The following is a 23,471-nucleotide window of genomic DNA, read 5'->3' on the forward strand; positions in this document are numbered from 1 at the left end:
TTAGGGTGGGCCCTAATCCAATATGACTGGTGTGCTTTCAAAAAAAAAAAAAAAAAAAAGGAAATTTGGAGACAGACTAAGACATTCACAGAGGGAAGACTATGTGAAGAGACACAGGAAAAATGCCATATGAAGGTGAAGGACTGGACTAATACATCTACACTCCAAGGAATGCCAAAGATTTCCAGCAAAGCACCAGAAGCTGGGAAAGAGGCATGGAACAGATCCTCTTTTACAGGACTCAGAACCAACCCTGCCACCACTTCGATTTTGGACTTCTAGCCTCCAGGACTGTGAGGTAAAAAATTTCTGTTAAAGTTGTCCCTTGGTATCCACAGGGTATTGGTTCCAGGAGCCCCCCTCATTATCAAAATCTGAGGATGCTCTAGTCCCTTATATACAATGGCATAGTATTTGCAAATAACCTACTCACATCTTCCCATATACTTTAAATCATCTCTAGATTACTTATAATACCTAATACAATGCAAATTCTATGTACACAGTTGTTGTACTGTATTGTTTAGCAAATAATGACAGGGGAAAAAAGTCTGTACATGTTCAGTACAGATGCAACCATTGCAGGCCTAACTACATAGTACATGTAAACAGCAAGGTAACCTTTTTTTAATCTGAATATTTTCAGTTCAAGGTTGGTTGAATCCATGGACACAGAACTCACAGATAGAAAAGGCCAACTGTATTTTAAGCCACTCTGTTTTGTGGTACTTTGATACGGTAGCCCTAATACAGAGGCTATTGTGAAGTACAGTCTAAAGTGATGAGCTTAAACAGATAGTGAGAGTGGGGAGATCAGAAATATCATAAATCTGAAAGATATTGATGAGGTAAACGCAACAGGATTTAATGATTGGCTGAATGGAGACGTAGGAGTCCAAGATGAATACTTGGCCTCCAAATTCAACACCACGCTCTCACTTGTCTAGGGAGCTAGAATAGATACTAAAGCCATTAACCAATCTGTAAATATACAGGAAAAGGAAACATGGCAAGCTAGCTACCGAGTTCACTTTTGGACACTATAGAAAATATATTTTTGACAGAAAAGGGAAGGCATTGACCTATCTTTGCTCCAGGGCTGCTAATATCCCATATACCTCATCTAGGTAGGAAGGAAAGGAAAAGAAGACAGGGTGAAGGGCAGTAGGGGTGCCAGTCCCTTATCAGAAAAGCAAAAGCTTTGCCAGAAGTCCTACTTACGTCTCATTGAACTCTGTCACTTGGCCATCCCTAACTGGAGGAGGACTAGAAGAAGGAGAACTGTGGTTTAAGAGTTGGGTCAGCCACTCAGCTTTTCGCAACAGAATATAATCAACAAAAGCTACCAGGAGGTCAAGAAGAATGATAACTCGATAGAGATGAAAGGGTGTGGGGGAACACCACTACTACCACCCAACTCTGTTAGGAAGTCCCTGGCAACCTTATCAAAAGCGACTTCAGGGGTGTATTAGGCATTGAGTGGGTTGTTGAAGACTCACTGGTGTGAGAAATGAGAGTAAATAGTTCTTTCCTAATGTTTGAAAAGGAGAATAATGTAGGAAGCAAAAATTTAAAGGAGAGGCATAATAGAGATGTTTTGCTTGATTTTAGGATTGTGGATACTTGAGTATGTTTATAGGCAGAAATAATTGGAAAGGGGGAGATTTGGATTATAAATGTTATGAAATAAAGATCAACTGTTTGAAAAAAGTCCAAAAAACATAGATGACGGGATTATATACATCCGTGAAAGGGATACCTCTTACTCCAAGCAAGAAAGAATAATAACGATAGTGTAAGTTTAGATGTGAGCACGGGAAAATGTGGAGTTGTTGAAAATTCTATTTTGGCAAAAATATACTTTAAAACTGTTGAAGTTTTAGAAGATAAATATTGAATAGATCTCACCAAAATTCAGGTGAGCTCTGTTTATTAAAATCCCTGACCAGACAGAAGTTAAGTAGAGACCACTTCATAATTTTTCTGACTATAGAACAGAGACCAAGAAAAATGGGAGTTTTTATAAGTATCTCCGTATTTCACTGTTTTTTCTCCACTCCTTCCCAAGGATAGAAAGCGCCAAGGAGTATGGAGATGATACTTGGCATTTTTCTCTCGTCAGTGGTACTGAAAGCAGTAAGGAAAAGATGCTGGAGCATCTTTTGGAGCAATGACCAATGCCCTTGCTAGAAGCATCGAGAACTTGCTCTGCAAATTTATTTCGATCCTGCTCTCAACTCCTTCTTCACTTTAGACCGCCTCGCAGGTGGCACTCAGCAGGACTAGAGGGCTGGAAGCCGCAACTGGAATCTTCAGAAATCTGGGAAGTGACGGAGGACACAGAGCTAGTCAAATCCTGAAAAGAGAAGCAACGGAAGTGACCCACCAATGTATCGACCCTGCAACTTCCAAATTCAGAGACCGAATGGGACAAGCCCGCCCTGACGGCCGTAAGAAACGATTCTCACTTTCATTGGCTGACCCTCCCGGAGTCGGGACCTTGCTTCATTTTCATTGGTTGTTGCTGCTGTCACCTCCTTTTATCATACTCACTTACCCATCGGCGCCCAGTGAGCTTTGCGGAAGAGTGATTTTACAGAAGTCGGGGGCGGGAGTCCGCGTGCTGCTAGCCGGCTACCGCCTCCGGCGCGCCACGGCCCCCGCCCCGCCCCCTGGCCCGAGGCCCCGCCCCCGGCCCTGCCGGGCCCCGCCTCTCCCTCTAGAGAGGGCGGGGACCAAGCGGCGGCTGCAGCCGCAGGAATATGCTGGAAGCCAGCGGGCGGGCACCCGGGAGGTGCTGAAGGGACAGTTCCCGCAGACGAACTTGCCCGCTGAGGGAGGGGGGTGGAGCGGCCCCCGAGCTGGCGGGGCACGTGAGTGATGGAGACCATCTGGATCTACCAGTTCCGCCTCATAGTGATCGGGGACTCCACCGTGGGCAAGTCGTGCCTCCTGCACCGCTTCACCCAGGGCCGCTTTCCCGGACTGCGCTCCCCAGCCTGCGACCCTACGGTCGGCGTGGACTTCTTCTCCCGCTTGCTGGAGATCGAACCCGGCAAGAGGATCAAGCTGCAGCTCTGGGACACGGCGGGACAGGAGCGGTTCAGGTAGGGCCGCCAGCGCTGGGATCCCCGGGGACGCCGGGGACCGCGCCGCCCCCTCCGTCTGCTCGGCGCCCCTTCCCCGAGCGTCGGCCGCACCCGCCCTGGTTGGGAGAGGCTCTGCCCTTCCCTCTCGAAAGTGCAAATACTCCATTCTCATTTCCCCTTTGCCCCTCCTCTTCCAGAGATGACTTCCTCCTCCGCAATTTCTCACTTCTTTCTTTGGCGCCCATTTCCTGCCTCCCCTTTCCTTCTTTCCTTTCCCGCCTGAACCCAGGTCACCCTTGCCGACCCTCCCTCTTCCCCAACTTTTTCTGCCCCTGCTTGTATTTTGATCCCCAAGTCTTCAGCCCCCGCTGCTGCCTTCTCCCCAAACTCAGCGTCCCTTGTTGTGCACACCCGGACCCGGCGACCCTCCTCCAAGCTCCCCTTTTCCAACGGTAACCAAGTGGCTTCCCCTCTGTTCCGCTCGGAGAACCGCAGGATAGGGTTCCCAGATTCGTGATCGATCCCTTTAGCTTCACAGCCAGCAGTGCTCCAACCCGGGCGGGTTACTGCATGAGCTCACTGGGCGTCTTTCAGAGCGAGATGGATGCGGTAGTGGTTTGAACACCTCACAGCACCGAATGTGGTCATCAGAAATACTGAGCCATGTCCCGTGGGAATGTGTCTTGTACCGCAACTAGATGTAACATCAGGGACACTGGCACAGCTGAGGGTTTTTTTTGTTTTGTTGTGTTTTTTAAGGCTTGAGTTGTCTTTAGAAGTTTGTCATTATTGATGCTTTGGTGGGGAAAAGAGAGAGATATTGAGTTTTGTCTGGAACTTTTTATTTTATTTATAATGGGTACTTAACTTTCCATGGTGATAATGCATCAGAAAATACTTTTCTAAATAGGAGAGGTCCAAATGAGTCGTCTCATTCTAAATGTTTGCTGAGACCCTGAAAGAAGGATTTCACAAAGATGACTCATGTAAATAAAAACTAATGTAAATTGCATGCATTTCCAGGATAGTTAAGACTGAACCAGATTACAAAACACGTTTTAAATTCTAGGATTTGAGGATACATACTTTTTTAAGAGAAAGGTGAGGAATCTGGTATATTGTAGTCGTTGGGTTTTTTTCTTTTCTTTTTTAAGATTGTATTATCAATTTGAACTCACTTAAGCAAGCGTTTTGCAGTGTTCAGCAAGTACGTGGTTTGTGAAATACAGTAGTACTCCATGAGGGGACTTCCCAAACATGGCTTCCCCTCACCCCCAGCCAGCATCCATTCCCTATGAGATCAGCCTACTTCTGTGAGATTGTTCCAACATTTAAAGTTTTGGCTTCCATTCCCAGCTATGACAATGATTCATAGAGATAATAAGAGGACTGCTTAGCTTGCTTATACCTTAGTTTTCCTCTGTATGAAGTGGAAAGATGGTAAGGCCAGCCCTTCAGAGAGGCGTTCAAGTTCATTGATTTGAATCATACAATACCTAGAATTCCATGAAGAATTTTTTTCCTTTTCAAGAATCTTCCTTTAATTAAAATAATTATCAAACTTCTGATTCCTCATCTGTGAAATGAAGGAACCATTATGATCTCTAAGATTCCTTGCAGTTTTACCATTCTAAGGTTGATTGCAAATTCCTTCACTTGTGATCACAATGATAGATGAACGTCAAGAAATTTCAGGGTCAGGAAAAAAAAAACCACATTTGCTAATAGCTCTCTCTCTCTACCCTCTAAAGTGATATAATAAAAACATTTTTTTTTATGCTTTAAACTTCTAGTGTCTACTGTGAATTGCAACTACAAGAAACAGGGATACTAAAATCGTATTGTATCTAATTGTTTCCTTAAAAGTCACTCCTCAACTTTTTGAAGAGAGTAAAGGATAATTAGATTTTAAAGACCTTTCTGCTAAGTACATCATTGCTTTTAAGAAGAATGTAAATAGTAATTCATTTTATATACATTATTAAAACCAGACAGTAACTCTCCCATAGTAATACAAGGACATTTAGGGGATGTTTACTGACAATGACTCACACCTTATTTTGTTTGGCTCTTTACCAAAGATATATTTATAAACACATACATATTTCAGTACCTACCTCCAAACACTTGATTTTCTCTCATTTAGCAGAATGTTTCACCATAAAATTGCACTTAAGCAGATACTGTTAAATCATTCTGTATCTTTAAGAAAATACACGTACTTATTTTGTATAATAGATATCCTTGCACATTTATTTCATAGAAAGTTAATATAGCTCATGAAGATATATTTCTGTCAGTCATAATCATACCATTAGGAATTTGTGGGAAATTTTATATTTGGAGGTTTATTAGTGATTGGCTATAAACTAACAAAAAGGAACCTACTTTAGACAGCTTGGGACATAGCTTGAAAAAATAAATATGTTACAGAACAACAAAATAGTATGCCAATAATTATGACCAAATTAGCCTTAGTTTTCTTTTTTCCCCCCAGCTTTATTGAGGTATAATTGACAAATAAAGCCTTAGTTTTCAATGTTCTGATTAACATGTTAGCAGACAATAACTACTTGAAGAAAATAAAAGGGAACAAAATCAAAATGGACACAATTTAGAAAAGTAATGTATATATGAACATAGTGTAAGTTGTACTATAACTCTCAAATGTTAAGTTTTTATTAGAACACTATGTTTTAGTGAGGATAAATATTAAATTGCTTTACTAAGGAGAGTCAAAATTAACAGTGCTTTCATTAAAGATAGAAGTTTATTTCTCTTGTGTAACAACCTTAAGGTAAGTAGTCTAAGTTGGTGGAGTGGCTCTGCTCCAGGCCATCATTCAGGTACTTTTCCTCTCATTTTTCCATTACCCCTAGCACATTATCATCTTTGCGTACACTGTGTTCCAGCTCAGGGGAAAGGGAAAGGAAAGATTTAAATCAAGCAGTGTTCCTTTTTAAGCAAGTGAGATCAACATGGTTCAAATCGCTTCAGCTCTCAGTTCACTGAGGACAAATTAGTTACAAGGTCACACTTAGACTGGGCTACCATGTGCCCAGGAAGAAGGAAAGATGGATTTGGCACTGTGGGCATTGCAGAGAAACTAGCAATCACCACTTTTAAATTTGAATCATCATAGTGGAAAAAGCTGAGCAGGAAAGCAAATGAGCATATTAACACAATGTTAATAAGGGTAAATATTAGAAGAGCTAGAAGTATGGAGAGCATCAAATGTAAGAATATAAAGTTCAAATTTTTTCCCATAAAAAGCACTTAGGACAATATAAAAATAAAATGAGATAAAGAAATAGTAATTTTGGTTGTAAGGAACAGGAAGCCTCGATGCTTCAAACCAGATTTGGCCTTTTTATTCGTGTTGTCTGACCTTTGGGATGTTATATTAGGTTGGTGCACAACTAATTGCGGTTTAAAAGGTTGAAAATAATTGCAAAAACCACAATTACTTGTGCACCAACGTAATAGTTACAGCCATTGGTTATAAAGCTCAGAGAATAATGTCCTCCTAATGTGATGCTCCTCAAAGCATATTCTGCAGAACACTCATCCCTTGTAATTCTTTTTTAAAGATGGGTTCTGTGATCAAATAAGTTTGGAAATCCCTGTATTCTATATAGCACTCTCTTAGAAGTTCATATTGTTAAGGCTCTAAGAAGTATTGTGGCAAAGAAACCTGTTTAACTTTGATTACACTAACATTTCCCCAAATTATTTGAGAGGCTATTTTTAAAATACGAAAATCAATGGTAACTAGTGTTCTAAGGAGTATAATTTGGGAGACATTCCCTTGATGAGTTGCTTTAGTCACATTTTTGGGCAGAAACACTAAACTTTCGAGGTTTGGAACGATGGGAAGACCTGCAGACATTAGTTAACCAGCTAATTAACTTAGCAAAGGGCTGTAAATCCTGCCCCTCCCCCGCCAAAAAAATCTGAGGGTGGCCGCTGATACCACTGAGCGCACTAGGCCTTCCCTCACCCTCTGCCTGCCTCTTCCTCTTTTCCTTCAGCTTCTCTTCTACTGTGTATCTTTCTCTTCCCCATGTGTCTTACCCCTTCTTCAGCTTCTTATTCTATTTTTCCTTTACCCCTTTCATCTCGTAAGAGGGACATCTTAGAATGACTGGAGAATATTAATTTTGGTGTATTAAGAGCCAGTTATTTTTATCCTCCCTGAATTAGAAGGAATCTGTTTTCTTCCAGTCTATCCTATCTGTCAGTCGGTGAAAAAGAAAGGTGAGCCACTCAATGATACTGAGGTCCACACCCCCACACACACCAAGGGACCAAGGGACATCAGGTATTATTTTAATAAGATATTTTTATTCTTTCTAAAGCAAAATACCTGCAAAGCCAATACTCTGATTTTAATAAATCTGCCTCCAAAGGTCAGTAACTTTTGATCAATTCATGTAATATATAATTCAGAGAAGTTCACTTTAAAAATCACCACCCCACATAACCTTATCCTGAGACATCTGTTATGGTAAAAACCATTGTTTTCTGAAAGGAAACACTTTATGCAATAAAGTACTATTCTGACCTATAGGAGTTCCAGAAAAATGTGAAACAGAGGTCAAAGTTGTTTTAAATTTAAAAGTATATTTTTAGTTTAAGCTGTGGAAGAGTTTCAAAATACAGATAATAGTTCAGTATGTAAGCATGACTGAATAAATTTTGATGGCTGGCTGGCATATTTTTTAGTTTAGTTTAAAATCTTATCTGTGTTCTCTTAAACATTCTTGAAATGCAGTGATTATATATATATATATATATATATATATATATATATATATATTCCCTCCTATGTTAATGATTTTTTTCATTTTTAATTTAGAAACACCTTGATAAATTATTATGTTACTGGCAGTAATTCTTTAAGACCATCTACTGATATCAATATCTAGGATATAAACAAGCCATCAAAAATATCTCAGTGCCAAAAAAATGTTGAGATAAGGGAACAGAGACTTCTCTCTTAGGCTCATTTCTACTTCACTGAAATGGTGAGTGTATCAGAAGTTACAAGAGAAAGGTCTTTATCGAGCTACGCCCAAAAGGTCATCAGTGTCATTTCTTTACAAAATGTGATCCTTCTCTATGCCTATTTTTTTCTATTATTTGTATGATTGGTCATAGTATCTTTTTAAATTATCTTCCTGTACTAGGAAGGTTAAAAGTGGTTTTCCTTCTGATTCTTTAGCCTTTCCAAGTGTACTTCCTTTTTGTAGGACTTTGTGTGACTTGGCCTCAAATAGATAAGGCTGAAGGATAGCCTTCATAACAGACCTTTGCCTCAGAAATAGAAAGGAATAGTGTGTGGCCCAAACTGAACCCTGTTCTCTGAGAAGAGATCAAGAGAGAATACTGCAAATGGGAGTTAGTCAACATTAGGAACTTCCTGATATAAGAGATGGCATTACGAAGAAAGGTTATAGATTCTCAAATTCTAGGCATGGCCTATCATTTTTCTTCAGAGTAGCGTTTTTCAAAATGGTAGTAATAGGTGTAATTTGAGAAACAGTTTCCTTGATCAAACAGTTTTGGAAATGCTAGGTTGTTGCAGGATTTCTCAGAGCTTTTAACATTAATATGCTAATACACATTGTGAATCTCCAAGGCAGATGTGGTGTTTCCCAACCCAGAGTCCTTTTACATAGAGCATTTTAGAGATAGATAGACAAATAGATAGATGGATAGACAGGTAGATGATAGGGCACTTTAGGAACAGAAACTTCAAAGAAAAAGTATAAGCAATTCCTTAATTTTAGGAATATATTTGAGAACCTGTCATGGTTTCTTCTCTCTTATGGTTCTCTATGTCTCTTTTGCTGGTGCTTCTGGATGATTTCATCAGTCTGCCTTTTCAAACACTTGATTACTATATTTTAGGGAGAGATCTAATCAGATCTATAGACTCTAGAGAATCCCTTGATTTTTGTCCGCGCAATCAAAATTTAAAAAGGTTTATCTTCCTGCCTGACTTGTCACATTTTTACACAGATCATACAATATCATTAACACTTATTTCGAGCAAAAACACCTTCCAGTTAGAATCACTAGGAAAACTGAAAGAATAATAAAGGAGCAAATGGATGGAACTATGTAATTTTAGATTTCTTAGCTATAAAAGGACTACAAAAAGAGAATATTCTGAGAACAAAAGATTTTTGGAAACACAGTAGAAAATATAAAACAATGTAAACTTGAAGAAATCGCTCAAAAAGTAGGAAAAAGAAGCAAAAATTTCAAAAATAGGAAAAAAAGTTTTTTAGAAAATTAGAAGACTCATGCAAAAGGTTCAATACACAAGTAGCAGGCATTTCAAAAAGATAAAACAAACAAACAAAAAAAACAGAGGGGAGACATCAGCAGTGAAGCAATACAAGAAAATTTTCCAAGATTTCGGGACTAAGTTTTCAGTACAATAAATGAAAGTAGACACATTTTAAGGCATATTGTTACAAAATTCTAGAACACTGAGGTCACAGAGAAGTTCCTGAAAACTTCCAAGGACTGAGAGGTGGGAGGAAGGTCACATAAAACATCAGGAATCAGACTGGCCTCAGATTTCCCTAAAACAGTGGAGGCTGGAAGACAATGAAGAAATGATTTCAGAATTCTGAAGAAATTATGTATCTGACCAAACTATCATTCAGCTGTGAAAGCAGAAACCAAACATACAAGATTTCAAAATATTGCCTTTTTGCCTCTTTTTTCGGAAGCAACTTGATGACACACATACCTAACGGAGAAAACCAGGCTTGAAGAGGAACTAACTGTGAAAAAAAGCAAAGCAAATGCCAGGAAGATGGTGAAGGGAAATCCTAGGCTGATATCTCCACTGCAGGATGCCAAGGCCAGATTGGAGCCGGCCAAAGGTTGTGTGGAAGAGATCTCTTCATAACAATGAAATTGACAGAAAAACTAATGTACAAATGAACTTAGAAGAAAACTGTGTGGTAGAGACTTTGTGCTCATTCATATCTGATGCTACTTCTGGACATATGGGAGGAATATATTTCCATTCCCTCTGCACTTAGCAGAATCATGTAACTAATTGTGGCCAGTGGATTTGAGCAGAAGTCTCTTGTGGTGGTCTTAAAATAGAGCGCAGATTCTTTAACATTCTTCCTATGGAGAGGTGGGTTGCTTGTTACTGCCCATAAACTGGCCTATCTTGACTAATATGCAAGATAATTATTAACTCTAAGGAAAAGAAGTCATGGTTTACTCCAGGGCTCAACAATGAAAAGAATCTACATGGTTAGAATAACAAGTGCTAAGAAATGATCTTTCTAAAATTGTGATACAATGATATTGGCAAGATGGGGAAATAGGAAAAGTAAGGATGTGTGGTAAGTGCGCATGTAACAATGATAAAAACATGAACTTAGAAAAACAAGGAAGGGTGGCCGGTTTTCCAGTGGTTAGAGCACAGTGCTCATAATACCCGGGTCACGGGTTCGATTTCCACATAGGCCAGGAAGCTGCGCCCTCCACAACTAGATTGAAAACAACGATGGAGCAGATGGGTCCTGGAAAAACACACAGTTCCCCAACATTCTCCAATAAAAAATAAAAGAAGAAAGAAACAAGGAAAAGAACATAATCTATTTAAAGAACTTGAAAATAAAAGCTGCATAATTTCAGAAATAGAATGAAATGAGGAAAAGATAAACATCAATTATAAATTTCAAGAAGTGGAGAGATGTACAAAAGCACAGCAGTATAGAGGAAGTCATATGGGAACAGATAGAAGTCACAAAAGTGGTCAGAGAATGATAACCCAAGACAAAATATTCTTTAATTGTGTGAGATCACATGATGCACTATGGAAAATAAAATAATCATGAGAAACTGCTCATCATCTCTTTTTTTAAAAAAAAAAAGATTTTATTGGGGAAGGGGAACAGGACTTTATTGGGGAACAGTGTGTACTTCCCCACACACTTTTTTCCAGTCAAGTTGTTTCCTTTCAGTCTTAGTTGTGGAGGGCGCAGCTCAGCTCCAGGTCCAGGTCCAGTTGCCGTTGCTGGTTGCAGGGGGCACAGCCCACCATCCCTTGCAGGAGTCGAACCCGCAACCTTGTGGTTGGGAGGACGTGCTCCAACAGACTGAGCCATCCGAGAGCTCAGCAGCAGCTCAGCTCAAGGTGCCGTATTCAATCTTAGTTGCAGGGGGCGCTGCCCACCATCCCTTGCGGGACTCAAGGAGTTGAACTGGCAACCTTGTGGTTGAGAACCCACTGGCCCATGTGGGAATCGAACCAGCAGCCTTAGGAGTTAGGAGCACGGAGCTCTAACCGCCTGAGCCACTGGGCCGGCCCCATCATCTCGTTTTTGTTCTGCAAAAGGATGCCAGAAAGCATTGGAGTAAGTGCTGAAGTCTTTAAACGCTCTGGTAACATACCAATAAAAAATAAGCATCCTTTCATTATCACCTTGCAGACAATTAATGAAGCTAGAAACATTTCTCATTAATTTCCAAATAAACTATTTCAGTTTTCACAACACATAACTTATTCACCTTCCAGAATCCACTGCAAAGTACAATTTGAATTACTACCAATTTAAATACAGTATGTTTTTGGAAAATGTGGATGATTTCACCTATATGCTTATAGTGTGTACAGTTATTCAACTTCTCCCCTTTTGACTTCACAAATCCCTACTATAAATATCAAAAGGAAATAAGCATTTTTGCTTTTCTCTGTTATTCTCCCATTTGCTCAGCATTTGCGTGCTGTCTGGGCACAGTCTGACAGAATCTGACCTTATTAATTTGGTTCTTAATTAATTTGCAAGTACTGGTAGGACTCATGCATGTCCAGTCTGTTTTAGACACTTAGGGATATAGCATTCCAAAAGAACTGACAAAGACCCTTGCTCTCATGGAGCTTATCTTCTATTGGGGGGAGAAAGGCGATAACCAAATAAGCTGAAAAAACTGTACAGGAGATCAGAACATGTTAATTGCAACAGAGGAAAATAGAGGATAAAAGGTGAATAGAGCATGCTGCGTGGTAAGAAGGCTTCACTGTCATAAAATGATGATTTTTCAGAAAAGGAAAATAAAAGGTGGTCATGGGAATTAATTCATATATTCAAAGAGAGAATATGGCCTCTTAGGTCTTGTCAGTATCATACTGTATGTAGCCTCCACAACCACAAATTTGATTTTCGATGGAAAGACCCTGGAATTATAAAAGAAAACACATTTTAATGTTTGTATATATAAAGAAAGACATAAGCTTCAAGTTTCCGAATATTAGGCAAGGGCAGGGACTGTTAGCCTTAGAAACAAAAGGAGCGGGGAGACTTGTGTTTTAGTCTCCTGCAAGCATTCCGAAGGGTCCAGGTTACAAGGCAAGTGAAGCAAGTACGTAAAGCATCAACACAAGGTCTATTCCCAGAAGGGCCGCAGGAATGTAATGTCATGGCTAACAGAGGCTCGCATAAGACTAATGCATTTACGGGCTGCTTGCTGCCAACAGCCTTTGGCATCAAAGTACTTCTGTCCTCTAAATGTCTATCTTACAATTGGCAAAGCCACAGAAGGGCATTTCCAGGGTGGAACATCTGGTTCATTTTGCCTAAGTAAGTCAGCAAGTGCTCTATGTTTTGTTACTTCTTTAAGAGGCCTGTGTACATCCAACAAAGTTCATAATAACAGCCTGTAAGATGTATATAATCTTGCCACTTTCAGATAAAATTTTTTATATAAGTAACTATCTAATATAAATAATCGGGAGCATTCTAGTGCCTGTGGTGGCCAGTGGTGGGAGGAGCAGAAAATGAGCGGCTGTTCAATGGGTATGGAGTTTCAGTCATGCAAGATGAGAAAGTTCTAGAGATCTGCTGTACAATATTGTGCTTCTAGTTAATACTGCCCTACTGTAGGCCTAAAAATTGTTAAGAGGGTAGGTCTCACATTATGTGTTTTTCACCATAACAATAAAAAAATGAATTTTAGCCTTTGAAAGTATGTTGCGAGTTCAGAAGTATTTGTGACTTTCTTTTATGTTGTTCTTTTCTTAAAAATATATATGTAGACTCTATCAATTAGGTCAGCCAACTTAAGGAACTTATTCAAAAACGAAAGTAACTGAAGGCATGTCTGAGGCACAGAAACTTGACGGGAAGCTGGAGAGACCAGGCTTGGAATGAAGGAAAAGATCCCAGCAGTTCTGGGCAGCAAGAACCACAGAAGGCCAGTGTGGTCCCCCACAATACTATTGTCCCTTTTTTTCTGCCTGGTTTCTCCCAGCCATAAGAATCCCCAAATGTCCAGTTGGCAATCTCAGCTAATTCAGTAGAAGCATCACAGGGTTCTCTAGTGAAAGCTTTTCTCCCTTGGGTATGAAAACCTTTATATCAGCAGACTTCAGAGTCACAGGGATTAGGAGCAACAAAAATATTTAGTGACTCATTAAGTGTAATGGTGAGAGGCACCACACCCCATTTTCACACTGTGTTTCCCATACCACAGCATCTATAAATGGGGGGAAATCACCACCTACTCTATTCCTCACTAGTTTAGAACATACAACATACTGAAGGATTGTGCCAAATTCTTATAAATTGGGACATGGGCATAACTGAATCTTATTACCCCATTCCACAGTTTTATAGGGCCATATCCTTCTAGGTGAAAGTGACATGATAAGAACAATGAATTCCCTGGCATCAGCCCATTTCTCTATTCCTTCCTCTGTTATGTGAAGTTTTGGTCTGGACAAAGTACGGGATACTGTGACTGTATAAGGCACTCCATAAATTCATGGATGGTGGTGCTGGTATCATTTAAATCCAGATTAAACATCTGTTACATTCAGGACATATCAGTGTCCCCTCCATAATGCGCCCCCTGCCCCCCAGAGTTAAGTACCATATCCAAGGTGTCAGTAGCTATTGGAAAATTGGGAATGAAGCAGTGACGTCCAAGTACGAGAAAGTCTGTTGAGCCTAGTCAGGGACATCATCGCTCTACCAGGACCACTTTGAGTCCAAACGGGTAAAAGTACTGATTGTTAATTATAGGACAGGGCATTTTGTTTCATCAATTATTAGGAACTCCTTCATAGAGGGGATTTGGGGTGAGTATTCGCATAGGACACATACTCCAGACCCATCAACATACCTCTTTTCTAATACCTCCTTATTACCCGCCCTCCAATCTTGTTTTTTCCAACATGCCAAACCTTAGCCTCTGCTCATGAATTGTTATAGATTCTTATCTACATCTCTCCACCTCTTCCTCTGAAAGAAGTACAGCTAGAAGTTCCACAAATGGAGGGGTTTCTGTTTTCCAGTGACCTTCATTGGGCTAACCGATGCCAGCGTATTGTTTCAAGCCATCCATAAGGCAGACTTGAATTTTTTCCTATTTAATTGTAGGGAAATCCCATAAGGCCATATATTGAGAGGGTGCTGCAGGGGTAGCATGCTGGGTGTTTGACCTTGTTACTGTAGATCCCCTCCGGTACCACCCCTAGTCCTACCTATATATATGACCTCTGCTTGGTGCCAAAATTCCAGGCTGAGGAGCTGGAAAACACCTAGCTCTTGATGAGCACTCAGATTGCACAGTCACTTGATGTTCCACAGCCAGGCAGTTAGTCTCTTATCAAAGCCAGGTTGTAAGCCACGATCTATTTCTCAAAAGTGTAATAGCTCTTGAAAAGGAGGGCATGCCTTTATTCCAAAATGCCACTCTTGTAATTATCCAGTGGACCCTTCCCCAGGCTTGATAGAGCATCCCAGACTGCCCAAGGCACTTCAGCTAGGCACCATTAGCTCTGATGGACCATGGGCCAAATGGCAAAGCTGTTTGCATTGTGGCTTGAACCAACTGAAGAGACTTCTCTTGCTTTCAGCCCTATTAAAGCTGGTAGCCTTTTGGTCTCCCATTTAATGGGTCAGAGAGGTACATCCAAATATTATGTCGTATCCTCCAAAATTCAAAAAGTTCCAAGTATTATACTTTTTGGTTCTTGGTAGGGAGCATAAAATAACCACAACTTGTCTTTTTTGGAGAAGTTTCACCAGCATGCTCCAGATTAAGGGATACCACTCCCCCAAGAAACTTCACAGAGAATATGGACTACTGTATTTTCATGGGATGCACACTTCATGGGAGGTGTGAACAAAAAATACAGTGAATGCTGCTTCCAAGTGCTGTCCAACGGAAAGGCAGGGATCTTCAATATGGGAAGTGGCGCTTTGAACCTTAGTAACAGTGTGTGACAAGTTTCAACTTGTTCAGTGCAGTCAGTTGGGTGTGAGCTACGGTTGAGAGAAGGTGTGTTTTAAAGTGTGCCATAAACCATGGATCACAAACAACACATTAACATGAAATGGGCAAAGGGTTTCATCCTCCATCATGACAATGCTCCGTGTCATATATCGCTTCTGGTACAGCAATTTCTGTCAAATAAAAACATTACATGTGTCCTCATCCATCTTATTCACTGGATCTGACACCATGTGACTTCTGGCTCTTGCCCAAAGTCAAAATGATTTAGGACATCGAGGCAGCCATGATAGCGCAACTAAAGACACGAAAGAGGACTTCCAGAACTGCTTCATGAAGTGGCAAGAATGAAAAGATAAGTGTGTTCGAAGTGAGGGGGAGTATTTTGAGGGAGATTGATGGCAATGTGTCTTTTACTGTAATAAATTTTTTAAAATTTAAACATTCACTGTATTTTTTGATCACACCTCGAATTTGGGATGCATATATGTATATTTAATTTATCCACCCTCCTCCAGCACTGACATGCTCATAGCAACTCAGCGACCTTGGTGTGAGAACATAACACACTACTAATAGATCTAATATTGGGCACCTTTCTTTTGTTATGCATTGCTATTATCTCGTTCCCTCAAACTTCCTTACTTTCTTGCTATTTGTCCTGTTTCCCCAACAGCTGTGTTCATCACTTCTACCAAATCATCCATTCACTTACTAAGAATGTATTGAGTGCCCAATGTGTGTCAGGCCCTTGAGAACCACTGAGTATTCAGTGATGAACATAGCCATGGCACTTGCCTACCTCTCACAATTAGCAAACCAGTATCAAGGATCGAGAAAGTGGAAAGGAGAGGAAAAGCGTGCAACGCAGGAGTACTGACCTTGAACATGCAGCAGTTCTGCCCACCAACCTGAGAAACCGATTCTGCCCAAACAGAGCAGCCATTTTTCCTTCTGTGAAGGAATCTAATAAGAAGAGTAAAATGTTCTCCAGTTCTCTATTGTAGGGAGATGAAGGTTGGATGGAAATTTTATTTCTTCCTAAGGTAGAAGCCTAAATGTGAGGAATGAGGGAGAGGGGTTTCTCCTGATACCAACAGTATTCCTTGGCACTGTCAAGTATCCACTTGGGATTGGTTATAATTAATTCATAGTGACAGCAGTCTGTCTGGTTGAGTGATTTTTTTCCCCAGAAACATTTAGCTGCATTCTGAATTGATCCAGATACAATTTTCCCAGATGAACATGACAGAGGGAGAGGGGCTTGGGAATTGAGATAGTTCCAATGGAAAAATTATAGTCATGTTTCATAGAGCTAAGATATGGAAGGAGGTAAAGATAAGAGTTGGTCAGTGAACTACAAATCTTGATGAAATTAAAGAATTATCACAGTCAAAACATACTGGCAGGCTATGAGATTTTGATCAAAAAGTAGACTATAAATTTGCAGTTTTGGAGGTAGTGAATATTTCTGATGATGAAAAGGAAGTGGATGAAAAAGGCAGAATAGAGGAGAAAGTTCATTAGAAATGAGAAGTTAAGAAACTGAGAGGTGGCATCAGACAGCTCATCCATACGGATGTTGAAATCAGTGAGCAGAATGACAAGAACTGAGATAGAAAGACAAAGCCAAGTGCTAAAGTCTTCAGGACATGGAAAATGACCAAGCAGTTGGCAGATGACAACAGATGATAGAGCCAGATGGCATAAGCCTCAAAGGAGCAGAGGAATTTTTTTTTTACAACAGGGTTGGGAGAGAATTATCTGGAGGCGGCATCGGGGAAGCAGAAGCCACCTCCTCCTGACCCTCTAGAATGAGCAACTTGAGTTTGTGTAGGGTAGATGTTGAGGAAAATTTGCCTTCATTGGTTGATGTGAGCTTTGGTCTATTAGCTTTTATCTGTTCCTGCATGTGAGGAGATTTCTGTGCTGTGATCAAGGATTAAGTAAATTCCCCCTTTGGTCTCATTCTCTCGAGCAGGGGAGATATGGGATGAGGTTGCTTTCTGGATCTTATTCTCCTGAGCAGGGGAGATATGGGATGAGGTCGCTTTTCTGTTCCCCTTTGGTCTCATTCTCTCGAGTAGGGGAGATATGAGATGATGTTTGTTGTTCTGTCCGTGTTGTGAGGTAATGGTTAGCTTAGGGTTAAAGAAATTCTTGATCAGGGGTTGAGAGAATTCCCTCTTTGTTCTGTCTGTTTCGCCCACATCAGCAGGTGAAGTGAAGAAGTAGCTAAGTTATATCAGGATGATGTGACAGGCATATCACCAGGCCTTGTTGCTCATCCGGATGAATTGGTCCTTTGGCCAATGGGCAACATTCATGTCAGTAACTGCCAGACCCTCCCGGAACTGGCCATTCCTGGAGGGAGATGTAGGAACAAGAAACTTGGCTCTAAGGTACATCTGAGAAAATATGTAAGACAGACCTCAGTTGGCAGTGTAGTTATTATTATTATTTCGCCGTTTGGTCATTTGTCATTGGTGCTTCTTCATCATTCTAACATTTTGAAGACTTCCAGCAACATGCAGCTTATAATACCAGGGGTTGTCCTGACTTTCAGCCATGAACCTGGTGAGGGCTGGCTGGTTCTGGACCTCTCCAGTGTTGTTCCCCGTGGTTAGCCTCCTTGAGAACTTGTTAGCATCTAGAAAACTTGTGTGCAGCTTGCAGCTTACAACATCAGAAGACATCTTAACTTCTAACAACAACAACAGCAACGACACCAGCAGCAACATTCTTCAGATTGTTAACACCTTGAAAACTTGTATACAGCTTGCAGCTTATAGCATCAGAAGATGCTTTGACTTCTAACAACAACAACAACAACAACAACAACGGCAACAGCAGCAGCATTCTGGGGAACTAACAAGCAGCAGTGTGGGAGACGCCTGAGTTTCTCTCAGCTACAGACCTGGCAAGGTTTTGATTTACGACTTTTCCTGTGTTGTTCTCCCCTAGTTTAGTGAGCTTTTGGCATCCACTGTAATAGTTACTATCATATAAAGCTTATTACTGCTTTTGGATACTCCTTACTGATGTTATTTGTGTATTTGGCCAAGTGATTTTTGATCAATAGTAAACATATATTGGGATCTCTTAAACTTATATGTATGTGCACTTCTTTGACATGACACTGTTATCAATGTATATAGTTTAGTCTTAACCACCTTTATTTTCTGACATTAACATAATTCTATTGTCTTTGTCTTTTGTTATTGTATATTGTTAAATAAATTGATTAGATATTAAATAAATAATTAATTAGACCCATTCTAGAGTGTGTCCCTCCTCTTTCTTTTCCCCACTCATGATTACAGTGTGCTGTAATGGGGGGGACCAGAAGGTTTCAGTCAAGGAGAGGAGGAGGAGAAAACATTCTGAGGAGACTATTCTTTGAAAATGGGATAAGAGCTGCTAAGAATATAGCTTTCAAGGTATAAAAGAACCTGTAGGGTTTTTTTAATAATCAAAACCAGATCTTCCACTTGGGAGGGACAAAGTGCTGCTAAGAACTTGTAACCCTGACCCCTGTCCTACATAATTCACCATCCCCAATATCCCATTACACTGGATTTAGGGGGTGCTGTATCCCCTTTACCAGCCTTACCAAAGTATATTCTCTTAACTCTTAGTTCTCCCATGAAAAATCCGAGACCAGATTGGAATTCTCACTTCCTTCCTTATTCATCCCTTCCCTCCATCCTCTCCCCTAATTTTTTTTCTTTTCTTTAAATCACCCTTCATTCAGTGAGACTTTCAAAGCCCAGAAGGAAAATAGATATAAATTAACGTGATGTTGTTGCTTATAAAGAATTGTTACTCATCATCGACTCCTGAATTCTTTACAGGGAGGCCTACTTACCTACAGTGTTTCCCTGAAAATAAGACCTAGCCAGACAATCAGCTCTAATGCGTCTTTTGGAGCAAAAATTAATATAAGACACGGTATTATATTATATTGTATTATATTACATTATTATATTAAAGACCCGGTCTTATAGTAAAATAAGACCGGATCTTATATTAAATTTTGCTCCAAAAGATGTATTAGAGTTGATTGTCTGGCTAGGTTTTATTTTTGGGGAAACATGGTAGTTGTTTTAAGATCTGTTCCCTACCTCCTATAATACCTTCAAGAACTTCTAAAGATATACGTGTCCTGACCCAAAGAAGGAGATCCAAGGAAAGATAGATGCTCCCTCATCCCTTCTGTCAGACCTGCCTTTCAAGTTCCAGTTTTCAGCCTGAAGGCCTGTTCCATCCCCTTAATGACTGACAGCAGGGATGCCCAATTGTTTTAGGGAAAGCCTACCTTCTAGGAAAACTATATCTGAACCTGAAGCTTAACCATGTCAGAATTCTAAACCTAATATCCATATCCACACAGAGAAACCAGAGATCAAGTTATTACATAGAAAATGGCAGATGTCATAGAGAGCTCTGTTTCAACTAATCATTAATAAAGCCTGTTTTATGGCATAATTGTATATACTTTGCTGTAATTTTATTTTATAGAATGATTTCCCAACTGTATTCCAAATGTTTCAAAATTAAATACAAGGTGCTAGAAAACATGGTATTTCTTACTGTGTAAGACATGCCTCTGCCGAATATGCAAGCATTTCAACATTGAATTTTCAACCACAAAAGCATGTTTTTTCAAATTATACTAATGGTATTAAGTAGGAAGGGGAATAAAAGTAATGCAGACTTAGTGCTAAGAAATTAAAACTTTCAATCTAATAACATAGCCTTAATTAGGTTTCTCTTAAGGTACTATACATCTGCCTAAATTCACACATATAAAGATGAGTAGCAAAACAATAACAAATTAATTATCCCTCAAAAACCACAACTTAAATGAACTGCGTTATTTGTAGCCTGCTAAAGATAGTGGGAGATTTTTTTGTTTATGGTCAATGCCTTTATATTACAGTCATCTTTGAGGAAAAAAAATTTAACTAATCTCTTGAGAATCTCTCTGATGGGAATTCTGAGGAGAAACAGGAAAGCAGACGAAATGGAAAGAAAGGGGAGGTAAAATACTTTCTTCACACTTCCACAACAAATGTTACTCGTGGTATCAGGTCACAGGACTGAGCTGTAATTTCAGCAATCAGATTAATGAAGGTATGTAAAGGTTGAGAGTACTCGATAAACCACCGGTCCTCCACAAACATCTTTGGTGCATCAGGCAAGTAACAAAAGAGTTTGCTTAAGGATGATCTCAGTGCTCAAGACTGACAACTTGGAAACTGAGACACATGCACTCTCTGGCTCACATAACATTTAGCATTTTCCCTCTCCATTAAGATTAATTAATCTAATGTAACAAATATTAAGTGACATCTATCATTTGCCAGGCAGTATGATTGTTAGGTACATAGACAAAAAATTTTTGACCCTCAAGGAGCCTTGAATTGAGTGGGACGCACACTAGCAAATTCAATCAGCACATTATGAAAAGTGACATAATGGCAGTATGCCAAAGGTTTAATGGAGTATGAGAGCAGTGCCTAAAAGAGGGGGTGCGGGAGAGGCCAATGGCAGGGAAGGCTACTCATATATATATATACTTTTTGATCTGACTCTTGAAGGAAAAATAGGAGTTTGCTAGGCAAAAATAGGTAGAAGACATTTTAGGTAGAGAAAACAACTTATGTAAAGGCAAAAAATGTCAGACTGTGTGGCGTTGCCACCTTGCCTCATGATTCAGTCAGGAAACAAATGGCACACTTGAAAGATGAACTGAAAAGGGTTGAAAGAGATGACTATTTTCAGAAATGTGAGCAAGGTCAAGGACAACAACAAAGGATGGTGAAGTATTCAGGGATAGCAACAGTGGCAAGCCATTAACCACCTGGCCAGAAGGGGCAAGAAAAAGGAATGAGGTCACTGGTGAAAGCCATAGATATGAAACAGGGACTACCCAATAGGGACCTTGGCCAGAAGCAGAGGAACACACTGCCGAGTCACAGCCTGGGAGGGATAAATACTCTGTCCTCTCTTTCCTCCAGTCTCCAGTAGGCGCCTCCCATTGGCTGAACCCCACTGCAAGCCAGAAGACAAGGAGGTTTGGGAAAGCTTTTTGTAAAGGTCAGCTTCCAGAAGCCCAGAAATTGAAGACTAGATCTGGAGAAGCAAACAATCATTGCATACCTCATATTCATATCCCATGTCCAAACAACTTCCTATTTCTTGAATAGGTATAGCATAGGACTGACTATACCTGTAATTAACATCATAACAGGTTTGCCCTTGTTTCTTCTTCCTTCACTGATAAAGAAGAGAGGAGCTTGTTGAATTAAATGACAGGGAGAGATTCTTAAGATCTGGTTTGCTATGCAACCTCTGCCCTTTGCCAAATCTTTCTGTGACTATTTTTAACTACAGTGATGTAATAATTATTCTGTCAGATATTTAAAAATAAAAACAAATAATCCTAAGACAGTATGACATGATATATAGTTTAAGTGCTCATTTGTGTATCTAAAAATAATTAATGTCAGTGAATGAAACTCGCTTGCATATTAGACTCGTAGAATATTTTTGGTCACTTAAGACATTTCATACTTGATTTACAAATTCCAATTAAATCACATTAAGGTATCTTAAATTTTTATTATGGGCTACATTGTTTGAAAGGGGAATAAAAATAACTTGTTCTTTTACAACCTTTTTTTTCTATTTATTTTTCAGATCAATAACTCGATCTTACTACCGCAACTCAGTTGGTGGATTTTTAGTATTTGACATTACTAACCGACGATCTTTTGAACATGTGAAAGATTGGCTAGAAGAAGCAAAAATGCACGTGCAGCCATTTCAGATTATATTTCTGCTAGTGGGACATAAATGTGATTTAGCTTCACAACGTCAAGTTACAAGGGAAGAAGCTGAAAAACTGTCAGCAGACTGTGGTATGAAGTATATAGAAACCTCAGCAAAAGATGCTACAAATGTTGAGGAATCCTTCACGATCTTGACAAGAGACATATATGAACTTATCAAAAGGGGAGAAATTTGTATTCAGGATGGCTGGGAAGGGGTTAAAAGTGGTTTTGTTCCAAATACTGTACATTCTTCTGAGGAAGCAGTGAAGCCCAGGAAAGAGTGCTTCTGCTGATTTCAGACATGCCAAAGAACTAACAAGAACAGATTGGGTGTCATTTTAGGATAAATACTAACATTAACAGGAGAATGATACAATGAAAGCATTAAAAAAAAAATGGTCAATCATGTTAACACTATTTTGTAAGGCATTCGATTCAGAACACTATGCTTACTTGTTACACTACAAAATTGGGTATTGTGCTAAAATATCAAGCAAAACAGACAACTTTTTCTTGAAACTGTAGTAGAATTACCCCCATTCTCACTTTGTTGGCCTTAATGTCCAAATACGTCAATATTACTCATTTTTCTTGACAGCTTGAAATGGGTTTTGTTTTTTTTTGTCTGATGGAAAAGATTTTATCAGGAATTACATTCTCTTGAGTTAATTTATTAAAATTGAATGGTAAAGTGAATGTAAAAGTGCACTGTTCACTTACAAATGAAATAATCTCAGAAGTCTCAATAGGACTTCTAAAATAGCAATTCCTTGTTTAAGGTACCAAGTTTTTAACCATTCTCTGTAATATTTATCCTCCTTTAATTTTGCCTGAACATAAAATAAGTTTTATACTCATTTTTGTTTTCTGATTTGTTGCTCCTAAAATTTTTATGTTTTATGAAGTTATCTAAGGATTCAAGCAAAATATTTTATTACAAATATTTGTAAAAATTAAAACAAAGGAACAATCATCAGCAAATGTTATGATGTCATAGTATACTGTCCTTATTTAGATAAGAAAAACAAATTTATTTACATACTGACATTTTCCAAAAAGTAAATGCAATTTACCTTAAACTAAATGCAATTTACCTTAAACTAAATGCAATTTACCTTGAACTACTGTCAAAATTACCAATATAGGTAAATATAGAATGTTTTTAGAGCTTTTTTGTCCATATAAATTTCCAAATTTCCCCACTTTCAATACAATAAAAGTATAAGAAAGATTTTTCTGGACAAAGAAAATTGGGTGGGTACATGTT

General features: G+C 39.4%; 1 protein-coding gene across 1 annotated transcript; it reads left to right on the top strand.

Annotated features, from left to right (window-relative positions):
* The first annotated feature begins 2,750 nt into the window (after nt 1–2,750).
* RAB39A (RAB39A, member RAS oncogene family) lies at nt 2,751–23,240 on the top strand. Its single transcript, XM_033120676.1, has 2 exons — nt 2,751–3,107; nt 22,071–23,240. The coding sequence occupies exons 1-2, from the start codon at nt 2,881–2,883 to the stop codon at nt 22,495–22,497; spliced, it is 654 nt and encodes a 217-aa protein (XP_032976567.1). The 5' UTR covers nt 2,751–2,880; the 3' UTR covers nt 22,498–23,240.
* Nucleotides 23,241–23,471: the final 231 nt, after the last annotated feature.

This window comes from Rhinolophus ferrumequinum, chromosome 11 (assembly GCF_004115265.2).
Source record: "Rhinolophus ferrumequinum isolate MPI-CBG mRhiFer1 chromosome 11, mRhiFer1_v1.p, whole genome shotgun sequence".
NCBI lineage: Eukaryota > Metazoa > Chordata > Mammalia > Chiroptera > Rhinolophidae > Rhinolophus > Rhinolophus ferrumequinum.

Bases quoted from the DNA above. Each gene is read 5' to 3' on its own strand.
- RAB39A (XM_033120676.1), top strand. From the start codon at position 2,881: ATGGAGACCATCTGGATCTACCAGTTCCGCCTCATAGTGATCGGGGAC. The intron at 3,108-22,070 runs GTAGGGCCGCCA...TTTATTTTTCAG, and splicing joins GCGGGACAGGAGCGGTTCAG to ATCAATAACTCGATCTTACT.